Here is a 15,415-nt window from a genome sequence, read left to right on the forward strand (position 1 = left end):
TTATCAAGGACATAAATTTTAGAAATCATTATCAATCAGTCCTGTCCCCTACATATTTATTGCCACTTTCTATGTCTTATATATGTACATATATATGTATCCATATACATGTTTATGTACACATTTGGGTATTTGTGCTTTTTAAAACTTGTTTATATTTTGCCCACAATCAAATTAAGATGTCAGCTAATTCTCAGATGAGGAATCCCCCCCCAATAATTCAGGTCAGCACCATTTCTGAAACTATTATTTAAGTAATTTATCCAAAATAGAACAGCTAATGGCAGCAGTTATGTGGCTCAGTAGATAGAGGATTGTCTATGAAATCTGAGGAGGTATGTGACCCTGGACAAGTCATTCAACAACTATTTACCCTAATCCACTGGAGAAAGAAAAGAAAACCACCCCAGTATCTTTGCCAAGAAAACTCCATGGTCAGCATCAATAGCATGCTCCACAGCATCAGGAAGAGTTAGGCAATGACTGAACAACAGCTAATTAATACATGAGTGAAGTGAAATTTGAACTTAAGTATTCTTAATTTCATGTTTCAGTATTTTCTTTCCATTCTGTTGTCTGATTATATTTTTCAAATTGTGCTACATATTTTTCATCGTGGTCCTAATTTAAAAAAAAACAATCTTTTTTCCTTTAGGTTTTAGTAAATGATATCCAGACAATTCACCCAAGTTTAATCAGTGTCAATGAAACTGGGGAGAAGATAAAGAATGAAGCAGAGCCACAGTTTGCTTCAAAAGTTCAATCAGAACTAAAAGAACTTAATGCTCAGTGGGAACATATTTGCCAACAGGTTGGTGGTCTAGAATTATCTCTTGATTTTTTTTTTTGCTTAATATAGCCAATTCTTTTGTTTTCCTTTCAACTTCGCCTCTCTTTCAACTTTTCATTGATTTCTTTGAGTATTCTTAGACACTTTCAGTTCAGAATAATTAACCTTCTATCTCATAAAGTTTATTCGAAATACAAAAATATATTCTGAGAAGTTATTACAGACTACATGATTTAATCTTCCAAGATTCAAAAACTGAATGTCAAAAATAAATGATGGCTTAACAAAGTGAATTGTCAATTATAGAAAAATAAACTTTCTTCATTTTTATTCCATGTTTTCATTTAAATCTTTTTTACATTTATAGCTATAGATAAAGCTTATTTTAAAATGAGCATGGCAGACAATAAAGAAATAAATGAGAATACAAATAAGAATTTTAAAAAAGTTACATACAGAAAAAAATAAGTGAAAGAATGCTGCCTGAGTAGGAGGTTCAGATGAGTAAAATCTGAAATCTGCACCAGTCACTATAAGAATTGCACAAAACATTAGCAAGAAGCTCAAGCACTAGGAAAGGGAGTAACTAACAAGACCAAAGCCAAGGGAGTCAATCAAGCCAGTAGCATCCTAGCATGAACAGAGATGGTCCAGAAACCTGTCTGACCTCTAATGCTATGTTTGGATCCATCAAGAGCAGAGGACTTCCCTGAGAAAATCCCAGTGTGGTCAAAAATTCCTAGTGTGGGAACTGTGGGATCCCAGGGAACAATGGTATTCAAAACACCTCAAGTCAAGGTTCTCTGAAGTGCCAACACTTTATCCTGAGAAATTATAAAGAACCTAAAAGATTAAAGGGAATGTTGTATATGGAAGATTGAGTCAATGCAAGAATCCAGGATATGAAAGGGAAGACCAAGCAAAGCTTGCTTCTTTCCCCAAAAGTGCAGAATAGGGCAATACCTGCCCTGGCCAAAGTCCTCAATTCAGAACTGGAGAGATGAATATATGAATTAATACTCCCAAACATTTTAAGAATTATTGAAGATCTAAAGATTCCTACCACTCCCTAAGAAAAACTAACTCCTGAACAATTTTAAGCAGGAATTCAAAGTAAGAAATATTTTTTAAGATACAATCTAAATAGCCTAGAAGTAATACAAGAGATTTAAAAATGAAATAAAATTTCCAGAGGAAAGAATTGAAAAGAGAATAAATAGTTTAGAAGGAAAATATAAACTTCTAGAGGCTAAGGATTTGACCATGAATTGTGGAATAACTGAACAAATTATTGTATATGAATGTTATAAAATTATTAAATTCTAAAAAACCAAAACAGATGATATGAGAGAATCCTTAATAGTATAAACTGATGCAGAATATAGTGAATGGAATCAGAACATTTTGTACCCAGGATAATATTGCAGGGGTGGCCAGGCTGCACAGTGGCTAGAGCACCTGCCCTGGAGTCAGGAGCACCTGAATTCAAATACAGCCTTGGGCAAGCCACTTAACCCCATTGCCTTGCAAAAATCTAAATATATATATATATATATATATCAAACCAACTTTGAAATAAATAATGCTCAACCTACATGACATATAACCTATCTCTTTATAGAGTGATGATGGATACAAAGTGATTAAAGAGGCATATATTTTAGAACAGAGCAATTGGGTATATTCATTTTGTTTGAGAATGTTTACTAGTTATAAGGTATTCTTTTCTTTTTCTTTTTTTTTAATTTTAGCTAGAAGGGGGCGTATAGATAGGAGCAGGAGTAGCAATAGTGATGCCAAATAAAGGGAGACAACTGAAACATTAAAAAATAACTAGAAAAGAACAGAAAAAATTCAGAAGGAAGCACAAGTAAGAGGCAGTATAGTTTTTAAAAATTTGTGGTAGAAATTATTTTCTTTAAAAATAATATTCCTTTTTTGTATATAAGTTCAGAATTTTAAAAACTTTGAAAAATGATAGATTAATGAGTGTATTTATTCAAATAACATTTGTTCAGTGATTACTCTCTATAACATAGCATATAATTAGAAAATAGCACAGTACATGCTTTCAGGACTCCTCATGGTTTTTGATGACCATAGAAACAGCATATGTAGCAGGTTTAAACACTAAATCAGATAAAAAAGGACTCATTGGGGACAATAGCCTAAATATTTTTTCATGGAAGGGGAAATAATTTAATTTAACTCTTTAATGAATTACTTTTCATCTCTATATTTCTCAAATATGGACTTTATTAAGAGGGTTCATTGCAACAGTGGAAAAAGTTCTAGGTAATTTTTAATCAGAAAAGCAAAGGTCTAATCCTGTACCTGCTACTTATTACTTGTGTCACCTTGGGCAAACCAGTCAATCTCTGTGGACCTCACTTTCCTAATATTTAAGATGAGAAAGGTGGACTAGATGGTTTAAATCTATGATCATTTGGTCATTAATTTTGTATTAAGAAAAACATCAGGAAAATTTATGTGAGAGACTAAAAGAATAAAGAATAATAGCTCAAGTGTGTGACATATTTTGCTGTGTTTCAAAAAGTATGATTTAGAGAGGAAATATTAAGTACACTTTTAGTCATGAAATAGATTTTAAAATTCTGCTCCTTAAAAGGGTGGTTTAAGAGCTGGACCTCATTTAAATTCTTATTTTTTTTCTTTTATCAATTTATGTGTGTTATAAGCAGCCTCAAAAAATTTTAATGTCATGATCTACACCCTAGATTGTCTTATTAGTTATTTTATTTTACAAGAAAATATAGGCAAGACTCCCATAGTCAGCCACTCTACTAAAACAGAACCCTGAACCAATGTTCCTTGACCATAACCAAGCTTCTCATAGTTTGATATTATTTCAGCTGTAGACTTTTCAGTCTATTTTTAATTTTTTTTCCAGTTTTATATATCCCTTTCCTGTAACCTCTGGACTCCTGGTGATCTGATATTGTTGCTGCTCTCTCATTCAATGTTGTTAGCATTTGAAAATATGTTTGGGGCAGTTAGGTGATGCAGTGGTTAGAACACCAGTCCTGGAGTCTCAAGCATCTGAGTTCAAATTTGACCTCAGGCATTTGGTACTTACTATCTGTGTGACCTTAGGAAATTCAATTAACCCTCATTTACTTGCAAAAAGAAAAAAAAAGAAAAAAAAAGAAAATGAATTGTCTTAGCATATGAAATTGATAATTTAATCAACAAATATTTATTAAGCATGAACTGTGCAAGACACTGGAGGATTTCAAAAAGAAGCAATAAACAGTCTCTGTTCTCTAGAAACTCACAATGGGAACTCTCCCTCCTCTCATGAACTTTTTTCTACTCTGACTGAGATCCATATATTCTTTTCCTTAATTTCTACTTCTATCTTTTCAATTCTATGTTAAAATTTGCATTGCTCTTTGACTTGGCTGATTTTATTGCTATCTTGTTCCGGTCAGCTCAGTTATTTTGTTTCTATTCATAGATATAGTCTTGGATTTGTGTTTTTGGTTTTCTTCCTTATTACTCCCCCAGTATCTAATGCAATTTTATATTATATTCCAGTATTCCCATTTACTTTAATGTCTTCTGGATTAGAAAAAGAGCATTCACTACCTAACCATTAAGTTCTCCTTTAGCTACAGACTTATGACTTCTGGACAGTAACCCTTAGCCTCCTGTCATCTATCAATTAACCTTACCTATGTATCATGTGGGTAAGAAGGTGAATGAGGGTTATAAAAGAGTTGAAAAATAATATAAATTCTTTGGCAGTGAAGCCATATGGAAAAAGCTCTTGCTTACAAATATACCATAGTTATAATAACTTACAGAAAGAACAGCTTAGAAGTTTTTTCTCTATTTGTTTTGTTTTTTGGGCAATAATTCATTTCTAAAAGAAGTAGTATGAAGAAATTATCTAGAAACAATAAATTAAAAATACTAATGTCTTCCCAGAAAAAAAGTTTAATTAGTTAATGTCCTTGGTTAATATTTTTAGGGAAATGCTAATTAATTAGAACAGGAGAAAAACAAAATTAAAATTTATTTTCCTATAATTTATAATTCCTATAATTTAAATATGCTATGAAGAAGCAATTATCTGTAAAAAATGAGTTTTATTGTGGCTCTGATTTAAAAATAAGTCTATTTCCAAGACATGATTTATTTTTTTATTCACACATCAAATATTTGTTGTTTTAATTCACTATTCAATCAGTTTTGCTAAGAAAGATAAATTTCATCTTCATGATAATTTTTGTGGATGACATGGGCTTGATATGACTATGAATTCTTCTCTCCTATACCCCCTCCACTTCCCCCCACAAGCTAATAATAGGTCTTGGTCTGGCAATGAGCTGTATCGCTGCTCTATCTTTCTCCTTAGAAACCAAAATCTTGGCTTTGGAATTACTTACATTGTTCTGGGAGCCACCAAAGCCCTATTTAACTTTTCAATCAATCATACTAATAGAATAAGAATTTTGGAGTTGGAAAGGAACTTTACTGCTCAACAAGGTTTATTTAATCTACCCATGTCTAATCTCATTCCCCCTGCTTTATAGCAGCCTTATAACAGAAGACCCAGATGAACTTGTCTGGGAATTTTGGCTCCAAATAAGAAAAAAAGGCAGAATACACTCTCCTCTAATGATAAAATTCCCCCCCACACACCCCATGATTCTAGATTGCACATTCCCTTGCCAAAAATTTCTTTCCTCTATCACTCTTCAAATCCCTTTCCCCCAGTAACTTCAGTTCTTTGGAATTCTTTCTGAAATAACTCAGTACTTGGCACAGTTTTCCTTTCTCTACCTGACCTTGCTCTTAGACTTGGATACCTCAATTGACACATTGATCTTACTTCAAACTCAATGGTTTGGCCAACCACAAAAGACCTCTGGTCTATTCCCACTCTCCTACTCTTCTCTTCAGGAAACTTTGGCAATCCTAGAAGGGCAAAACATTTGGGAGAATGAAGGGTCTCCTGATTTTGAGAATCAGAAACATGAACATGAAGATATAATACAAGGAGAGTATCCCCTCCCTCTCCAGCTTTGCCCTCCTTGGAATCCTTTCCCCCACCCTTTCTAAAATAAAGCATGTTTTGAGGCAACCCTTTGAAGGATGCTACCTACCTTCTTCCCCAATCCCACATATGTAAACCTGTAGCACTTTTGCTTTTTACCCTTAACACTCAACTGAAAATATTTCTCAAAAGTCTCCAATGACCTCTTGTTCTTAAATAAAATCATCTTTCTTCGATTCTTACCATGTTGTTATCTCTGCAGTATGTGAAACTGTTGACCACCTCTTCCTATTTTTCATCCCTTCCTTAGCTTTATGGTCAAAACATTTTCTGGGTTCTTCTTAAATTCTCCTAATCTGTATCCTTCTTTCAGTTCCCAATGTAACTACATTTATTCAGACCCTCACCTCCTCTCATATAAACTATTGTAAAATAATGCTAGCCAGTCATTCTATCTCCTTTCTTTCTCTCTTTTTTTTAATACTGCTTCTTAAATGATCTTTCTAAGGCAAGTCACTCTTTTATTAAGAAAAAACAAACAAAAAAATAACCTTTAGTGACTTCTCATTGCCTAAATAGAACTCCCCAAACTTGTTGCTCATGGTCCTTCACAATTTAGTTTAAATATTACTTTCTGCATTTTGTGTCCTTTCTAGTTAAACTAGACCTCCTGGATTTGCCATTTATTTGCCTTTTCTTTTCTTTCTTTTTTTTGCTAATGTCATACCTCATATCGATGTCCCTTCCCTTATTAACACCTTTTGTTGAAAACCTCCCCATCCCCTTTTTTAAAAATTGCAATTCAGTTGCTATTTCCTTGATAAATCCTTCCCAAATCTTCCTATAATGCTAGGTAAATTCTCCTTCCTAAAATTCTCATATGTGTTGCCTAGAACTCTCCTTAGCACATAGTCTTCTCTTGAATCATGAAATAGAGTAGGTTTTTTAAGAAATGTCTATTAAGTTAACAAATTGATGTTAAGTAAAAGATAACTTATGTGCCTTTGCTAATTTTCCTTTTTCTTTTATCATGATTCACTTTTACAATCTATAATTTCCATTATTTGTACACACATATATTAATTTAGCAATACCAGCATAGTTTTAAAACTTTTTTTTAAGGCACGTGCTAAAAAGGAAGCCCTGAAAGGAGGCTTGGATAAGACTGTAAGCCTTCGAAAAGACCTGTCTGAGATGCATGAATGGATAACTCAAGCAGAAGAAGAATACTTGGAGAGAGATTTTGAGTATAAAACACCAGATGAGCTCCAAAAAGCAGTCGAAGAACTAAAGGTGAAAACACGATTTCAAAAAGCTTAAAAAATTTTTTTAAAGAACTTATTTCTTTTGTCTTAAGTTGTTCTATCTGATGCCTCTACCCCTGGAACCTATTTTTAAGCTCTTATTCTAATAGGAAAGATGACCTAAATATTTTCAGTGTAAAAATTGTTACATAATACCTAGAACTCCATGGTTCTCTTTCCTGTATTTTAATGCTTTATTTTCTGTGAAAATCCCCTCCTACCATTTGAGAATTGTCATTAGGAGATACTTTGCCTTCTCTTGATAATACAAGAAATTAAAAATAATCACCAGTTTAATTTTATTTCTGTTTCAAATTTTTAAATTCATACATGTGTATATTCATGTGACAGAATTAAAAAAATCAGTAATAATTGAAACATTACATTAGAGATATTTAGAAATTCAACATGTGAGTCATATATAAATTTAATCCTTTGTTTACACAAAGAAATATATTTGTATATCTACACACAAAAAACATCAAGTATTTTCAGAATATTTTTATTAAAAGCCTGATAAATGAGATTTTATTTAGTTTAACATGATAAAAATCCATTATTTTGTTTATTTAATAATTTTATTTTTTTCTTAAGTCGAATATTAAGGTCAAGCATGTTTTAGTTTTTATTATTGCTAATTATGACCAACCATACCGAATGAGCATCTAGAGGATACAGTGGACAGCGTGGTGGATTTGGAGTCAGAAAGATTCATTTTCCTGAGTTCAAATCTGACCACTAGCTGGATGATCCCAGGCCCATTGCCTAACCATGTTTTGCCTCTGTTTCCTTATCTGTAAAATGAATAAGAGAAGGAAATGGCAAATAACAGCAGTATCTTTTCCAAAAAAATCTCAAATGGGATCACAAGAATATAAGACTGAAAAATAACTGAACAGCATAGCTATCTAATAAGTATATTGTGAGGGAAAATATAATATTCCTTGTATAAGAACTTCAGAAGTCAAATCCTTACACTGATAAAGTGACTTCCTTCATTTTTCAGAGTGCCAAGGAAGAAGCCTTACAGAAAGAAGTCAAAGTTAAACTCCTCACAGATTCTATGAATAATTTCATAGCACACGCTCCACATGTCGCACATGATGCCTTAAAAAAGGAACTTGACACCCTAATTACCAACTACCAACGGCTCTGCAGTAGACTTAATGGAAAATGCAAAACTTTGGAGGTCAGTAGCTTTTGTTTATATTGATAATTGTGTCTGTTGAAGTTACTAAAAAAATCCTGTTATATTCCTTTGACTAGACAGAATTGTCTATATTCTATACATCAAAGAAAATCATAAATCTCTTCACATATAAGAAAGTTTTCTAAAAAACATCCCATTGTAATTTAAAAGACAAAAACAAAAATTGTTGCCTTGTGTTATGTGAATTTTTTTTCATTCTTGACAGTTTCCATGAGGAGAAAATTGTTTCTGCCATCTCCCTGTAAAATTTTGTCATCTCATCATGTGCTTTTTTGCACCTTGAACTATGTATTTTTGAATGAAGAGTTGGCATGGTCAAGTGCATTTGCAGTTTAATGGTGTCATGAATAAAAATAATCATGATATACAACTTGGAAATTGTGTAATACCAAATACATGTGTGTGTTTGTGTGTGTGTGTGTGTGTGTGTGAGAGAGAAACCCCTTGTACTTGGAAAACATATATGTTGTCAAGCAGTCAAAACATGAAAAATAAATTCAAACCTTGCTCTAGTGATCTTTATGGTTCTAGTTCTAAATTGGTTTCATACTCAACCATCACCATTTGGAAATTCTTCTGTCTACTGATGAATATTATACCTGTCTCCCTGTCCCTACTGTACAACTTTGTCCAGTGGTAAGCAGCAGATTTAGGAGATACTTCTCACCTTAATTTAAGATCCAACAAGCCTAGACTTCTCAAAATTCACTAGGTGACTTCCAAAGTTAGGAACATATATCTCAGAACTTCTGCTTAGTAGTCACCTATGTTCAGACAAAGAAACACAAAACAGAGACTCAGAATTAAGTTGATCTAGATGACTGCGAGGCCTAGCTGCCATGTGAACTGTCAAGGCAGAGGAGGAGGACTTCTTAAACCTTCACCAGAAATCCCAATTGCATGACTGGATAATAGTTGAAGGGAGATTGGGAAGTCATGATCAAATCATTCCCTTTTAAAAATCAAGATTAAAAATAAAAGATTGAAAGTGTTCAAGATTTTATTTCATTTATTTAATGACTACCCTGTAGCTTTTCTGATTTATATAAGTTAGATACTTTAATTTTGAATAGCATAGGGCTAATCATTGCTATATTCCTACTTCAGTCTTTCATGGTAATCTGGAAATATTAAAAATTATGTAAACAGAATAAGTACATGAAATTACTATTTTGTTAGGTAAATTCTGAGTATTTATCTGGCAATAAACTGTCTATTCAATAAAGACCAGCTTGATTCAGATAAAAAGATATTGATTACTAGATATACCATAAATTAATGTTTTTCAGCCATGACCCACAAATACTATATTCAGAGCTGGTAATTTGCAGTGACAGGGATTAAAGACATCAAAAAAACCCATGAAATACTGAAGTATGAACTGAGGCTAAAATATTAAACCCCTAGATGTTGTGCTAGATGCTAGTGCTACAAAAATGTAGTAGTTCCTGAATTCAAGGTTATATTAGAGAAAAAAATATACATTTTTAAAAAGATAAATAAATGAGAGCATTTTGGGGTTTGTTTTGTTTTATTTTACAGGGAAAGACATTAATGACTAAAAAGTAGTGGAGAACAGTAAAACATTGATATTGAAGGAAAATATTTATATAGGAACTGAACTTTAAGGAAAGGTTTTTGAATGTTGCTAAGATAGAACAAATGAGGGAATGCATTCTAGCATGGCAAATAGCCTCTAAAGGAGATGGAAATGAGTGTTGGAAAATAGGGTGTTTGGAATACACAGCACAGTTATTTTTGTTTATCTTTTTTCCCCAAAGAATTCATGTCCAATTTTAAAATTTTATAATATTATTCTATATAAACTATTAATCATTAGTTGCTTATTAATTAAGTAGTCACAATATGCTTATTACTAGGAGAGAGACTTTGCCCTTAGGGATTATGTCTTAAAGAAATAATATAAGCCTTATCATTTCCATTTTTAGATGATAAACTGAGACTTATATGCTAAGGGTCATATGATAATTAATAGCAGAGATAGATTCTAATCCAAGTCTTCTAAATCTAGTTCCAATGTTTGTCTACCTTCGAGTCCTAATAAGTCTTTTTAGCATACCTATTTTCATAGGAATGCTGGATGACCAAAGCTTAAATATTTTTAAAAATATTATCATTTTAAAGAAAGGTTGACTTCTGCTATACTCCAAATGAATGAAAGATTAGACTTTTTTTTACACATTATGCAGTTTCTGTAAACATTCAAGTTTATACAATATATACAATACTTGGAAATACCAGGACAAAAATCAAGTTTCAAAAGTAAACAGATATATTTGGCATCTAACAGTTACAAAGAAACTACAAATTCCTTTACAAATATGTTTTCACAGAACCAATACAGTACTAATCATTAACCTAACACTCAGTTTACTGGAATAGAAATGATGCAACAAGAAAGATAGCTGTTAAAAAGAAGTCAACACTTTAGAAAAATAGCAAAATACTTCCCCCCCTAAAACAGAATCTGCATGCTTTGGATCTACCTCTGCAGTTCTTCAGTTTTTAGACCATTTGTTAGGAGGAATGAAAGAAAAGCAACACTGAACAATTCAGGCTTTGGATGCTTGGTATAGGGAGAAGTCAACTCTTTCCCAGATAGTCAGTTCCATTCTCATCACAGGGTCCTTTGGATTTAGACAGATATTGGAGGCAGTTGGTGGTTCAGTGGATAGAATGTTGGCCCCAGAATTAGGATCACCAAGCTATGGGCCTCTGGACAAGTCACCAGTCTCTGATTGTATGACAAAATGGATCCACCAAAGAAGGAAAAGGCAAGCCACTCAATGATCTTTGCCAAGAAGATCTCAAATGTGTTCATGAAGCATTGGTCCTAATAGAAATAACTGAACAATAACAAATTTGACAGACAGTTAATCTTAGGATATGGTAAAATCATGCATATTATATTTTTGGAAAATGTATTCTTAAAATTTAATCACTCCCATGCATTAGATTGAAATAATGCCATCTGATTTTTGGGTTTTATTTTTTAGGAGGTCTGGGCATGCTGGTGTGAGTTAATGTCATACTTGGAAATGGAGAACAAGTGGCTAACTGAGGTAGAAACCAAACTTAAAGCAACTGAAAACATCCCAGGTGGAGCTGAAGAAATTTCCGAAGCTCTAGATGTAAGTTCAGCATCATGCCATATGATTTGATGAATGTACAGAATCTAAAAATAAAAAGGAAGTCTCTTCTGATTAGCACAGGTATAAATTTTAAAATTAATTTGAAATGATTTTAGGCACATTTGGAGTTTCCTGGAGAAAGGGAATTTTCTGTGTATCACTCAGTTCTCTGTCTTATTGCTGATAAAATTTTTGTAGAAGGATACAGTGGTCCATAGGTCAGAAAAAGGAAATGTCCATCTCACTGGAAGGCACATTTCATGTCCTTGTATGACTCATGTCCATCTCAAATGTCTGTCTCAGCTTGCTTATTGGTAGCTAGTTACTTTCTCTTAGTCTTTATCTTTCTTATACGATTTGATACTTTTAAACACTATAGTAGTCTGAATATTCTTTTCTCCATTGTCAAAGGTTCTCTGGGTCTAGGGCAAGATTCTGTCTAGAGATTCCTATTGTCTGTTCAGTCTTCTTGGTTTCCTTCACTGCTGTTCCATCGTCCTCTTGGTCACCCAAAGACTCCCTTCTGCTGTCTTCTCTTAACCACTTTTTTTTTTAGTCATTCAGACTTCTGTCCTCCACTATCTTTCAAAGTTTGTCCAGGTTCATGTTTGCTACTTCTCCCCATTGTGATCTCATAGTTCCCATACAATAGAATTCTGGAATCAAGATTCAGGAGAATAGTAACTTGTAGGCAAATGATCACATGCTAGGAAGAGACCACCTCTAAGGATTATTTTAAGGATAGCCCTATTTATTCATCCTAGGCTTTTCAGATCCACTGTAAAAGTGTTGACTGTCTTTGAACATGATGTCATAAGGAAAGAGAAGGAAGTTGTCTTCTCCGTTTATCTTCCATTTGCTACTAAATCTGATGAGAGTAAAGCTCATCTTCTCAAAAGAAATTTGGGCTTGAATGTCTCATTGCACCAGAGAAAAGGAGATATTGTGGTTTTCTGTCTGCAATGGAGTCTATACATATCATTTATTCACAAATTACCACCAAATCCAGATTTCTCCCTCCTTTTCTCTTCTAATTGTATACTGGACATTACCATACCTAAAATTTAACACAGCTGAAATTAAAATCACTTTTCTATCTGTCTTCATCTTACCTTGTCAGTTTTTCTTTTTTCTAACATTTTTATTGCCATCCAAGCATTTATTAATCACTGTCTATGTGTCAGACATTTTACTAATTGAAGAAAAAATACATTAAAAGGTAAAAATAAGTTTCTGGCCCTCAAGGAGCTCACATTCTATTGGGGAAGATAATAAATAAATAACTTTATATATAAGTTATATACCGTGGGAATGGAAGCTAATATCAGTAGGAAGGTACTAGCAGCTAGAGGACCAGAAAAGAGTTACTGTAGAAAGTCAGATTCCAATCAAAAGATTTAAGAAAAGCTAAGAGGAAGAGGTGAAAGGAGAGATCATGAAGATTAACCAATAAACAATTAAGAGTTAGGAGATGATAATAATATGCCTCAGGTAGGTGGTGCAGTGGATAGACTGCTGGCCCTGGAGTCAGGAGAACCTGAGTTTAAATCCAGCTTTGGATACTTATCAGTTCTGGGACCCTGGGCAAGTCATTTAACTCTATTGGCCTCAGTTTCTTCATCTGTAAAATGAGTTGAAGAAGGAAATGGCAAACCACTCCAGTATCTTTGCCAAGAAAACCTCAAATGGGGGCCAACTGAAACAACTCTATAACAATAGTAGTATCGGAAGAAGCAAAGCAGAGTTGATGAATTTTAGAGTGCAAGTAAGAAAGTAGAAAACTCGAGAGAAAAGAAAGGAGTAAATATAAAATTCTAAAAAAGAGGGGCGGCTAGGTGGTATAATGGATAAAGCACTGGCCTTGGAGTCAGGAGTACCTGGTTCAAATCCGGTCTCAAACACTTAATAATTACCTAGCCCTGTGGCCTTGGGCAAGCCACTTAACCCCATTTGCCTTGCAAAAAAAAAAATTCTAAAAAAGAAGTTTATATATGGGGAACCATCAGTGGTTGTTGGGGTTGTTTTAGGTGTCTGAGGTAGGGAAGGTGGAGCATTTAGGTAGCAACATGATTAGAGATGCATTTTAAGAAAATCATTTTAGCTTCTGAGTAACTTTTCTTTCAGATTACCTGTTATTTACATTGTTTATATCTTGTTACAAAAGTATTTGTATAATATAATTTAGTGATATTATGAACACTGTACTTGAAGTTAGAAAGAATTTAGTCCAAATGCTATATGTCAAATGCTTACTAGCAATGAGGCCCTGAGAAAGATACTAAACCTCTCTCAGGTTAAAAGAAAAATCTCTAATATCTATAAATCCTACAATAATAGCACCAACTTCACAGAATTTTTCTGAGAGAATTAATTGAGACAACATGTAAAAATGCTTTGTAAACTTTAAAGTGAAATGTAATTGTTACCCATCAATATTGTTTTTTTTTAATTATTGTTATTATAATAGTGTTTTTGTTGAAATCTGCTCCATTAGAACTTGAACTCTTTGAGGTAATGAATCACATTTTACTTCGTATCTCTAGTATTTAGACTATTTCCTGGTACACATTCAACACTTATTAAATATTTACTGATTGATATTTTTTAGACAGCATGTTAGAATGATAAGAGACTTGAGGCAGGCAAGGAGATCAATTAGAAGAATATTTAAAAATCTAAAGGGTAGGTTGATAAAACTTAGAAGACCTGCACCAGGGTTGACAAATTTGCGAGTGAAGAGAAGAGGATCTATACCAGAGACAATAGGAAGGTAAAAGTGAAAAGATGAGACACCATGTGGGATATGTGTTGATTATTGTTAGAGACCAAGGTGTCTGGGAAGATAATGGTGCCTTTAAGAGAAATAGGAAAGTTTGGTAGAGGAGAGCATTTGAGAAGAATCATGAGTTCTGTTTTGGATATATTGAGTTTGAGATGCCTTCAGGTCATCCATTTTGGTATGTCCAAATGTCAGTTTGTGATACTATACTAGAGAATTCTTAAAACCCAGTTGATAAATCTTGGAAACATTTGCAGAGCTGATAGCTGAAATCATGGAAACTGATGAAATCATCAAGAGAAAATATTATAGAGGGATAAAATGAAAGGGGCCAGGAGAAACCCTTGGGAGATTCCCTTAGAGTTTGTTTCAGCAAAGTTTCAGCAAAAAAGATTAGGAAAGAAATAAAAAAATAAAAACAGAAGAACCAAGAGAGAAAATGTCACAAAAGCCTAAAGACAAAGTATCTAAGAAAACAGTATGATCAACAGTGTCAGTGTTTACAGAATCCTCTCTCTTCTCCTTCTGGTCTCTCTCACGCTTATCTCCCTCTCATTTTTTTTCTCTGTCTCTTTCTCTTTATCTCTCTCTCCTCTCTCTGTCCCTCTTTTTTCCTCTTTGTCTCTGTCTTTACCTCTCTCCTTACTCCTCTCCTCCCTTTCCCCCCCACACTTAATCTTTTCAGAGCTTTACAATAGATAGGGCAAATATACAATGGAAGTTACATGATCCATAGAACTCCTGGATATGCCTCTAACCAGATAAAAAAAAATGAAATTGAGAAATATTTAACAAAATTTTAAAAATACAATAATTTTAAAATTTCAAAAATACATTATATTAATATATGGTTTTCTAAGTCAATATCCTCCCACAGTAAGTACCTTAACGATACGTACATTAGTTTAGTAGACACTTTTTCTCTTTGACTTTGTTAACCACTGCTTTACACCATTCATCCTTAAACCTTGTCACAAATGTTTTCTCCTGGTATTCAAGCATTTGTCCTTGAATCCATAGATTGATTCCAAAATTCATTCACACATTGAAGTATCTTTAAATACAAAATCTCCCTCACTAGAAGGCACTGCTTGCATTTTAAAGCATTTATTGTTTTTTGGCAATATCTCAATAATATTATTTAATTTAATTCCTAC

The 15,415-nt window shown here is 33.3% G+C and overlaps 1 protein-coding gene across 7 annotated transcripts in view; it reads left to right on the forward strand.

The window, feature by feature from the left end:
- The window catches only part of DMD (dystrophin), a 2,282,785-nt gene that overhangs the window by 861,018 nt on the left and 1,406,352 nt on the right, over nt 1-15,415 (forward strand). For all 7 annotated transcript variants that reach the window (XM_074220296.1, XM_074220284.1, XM_074220285.1 and 4 more), the window contains 4 exons: nt 656-811; nt 6,936-7,106; nt 8,124-8,306; nt 11,345-11,479. In XM_074220296.1, coding sequence (XP_074076397.1) covers nt 656-811; nt 6,936-7,106; nt 8,124-8,306; nt 11,345-11,479 — 645 coding nt within the window. The remainder of the gene's footprint in view (nt 1-655; nt 812-6,935; nt 7,107-8,123; nt 8,307-11,344; nt 11,480-15,415) is intronic.

Source organism: Macrotis lagotis, chromosome 1, assembly GCF_037893015.1.
Source record: "Macrotis lagotis isolate mMagLag1 chromosome 1, bilby.v1.9.chrom.fasta, whole genome shotgun sequence".
Lineage (NCBI taxonomy): Eukaryota > Metazoa > Chordata > Mammalia > Peramelemorphia > Peramelidae > Macrotis > Macrotis lagotis.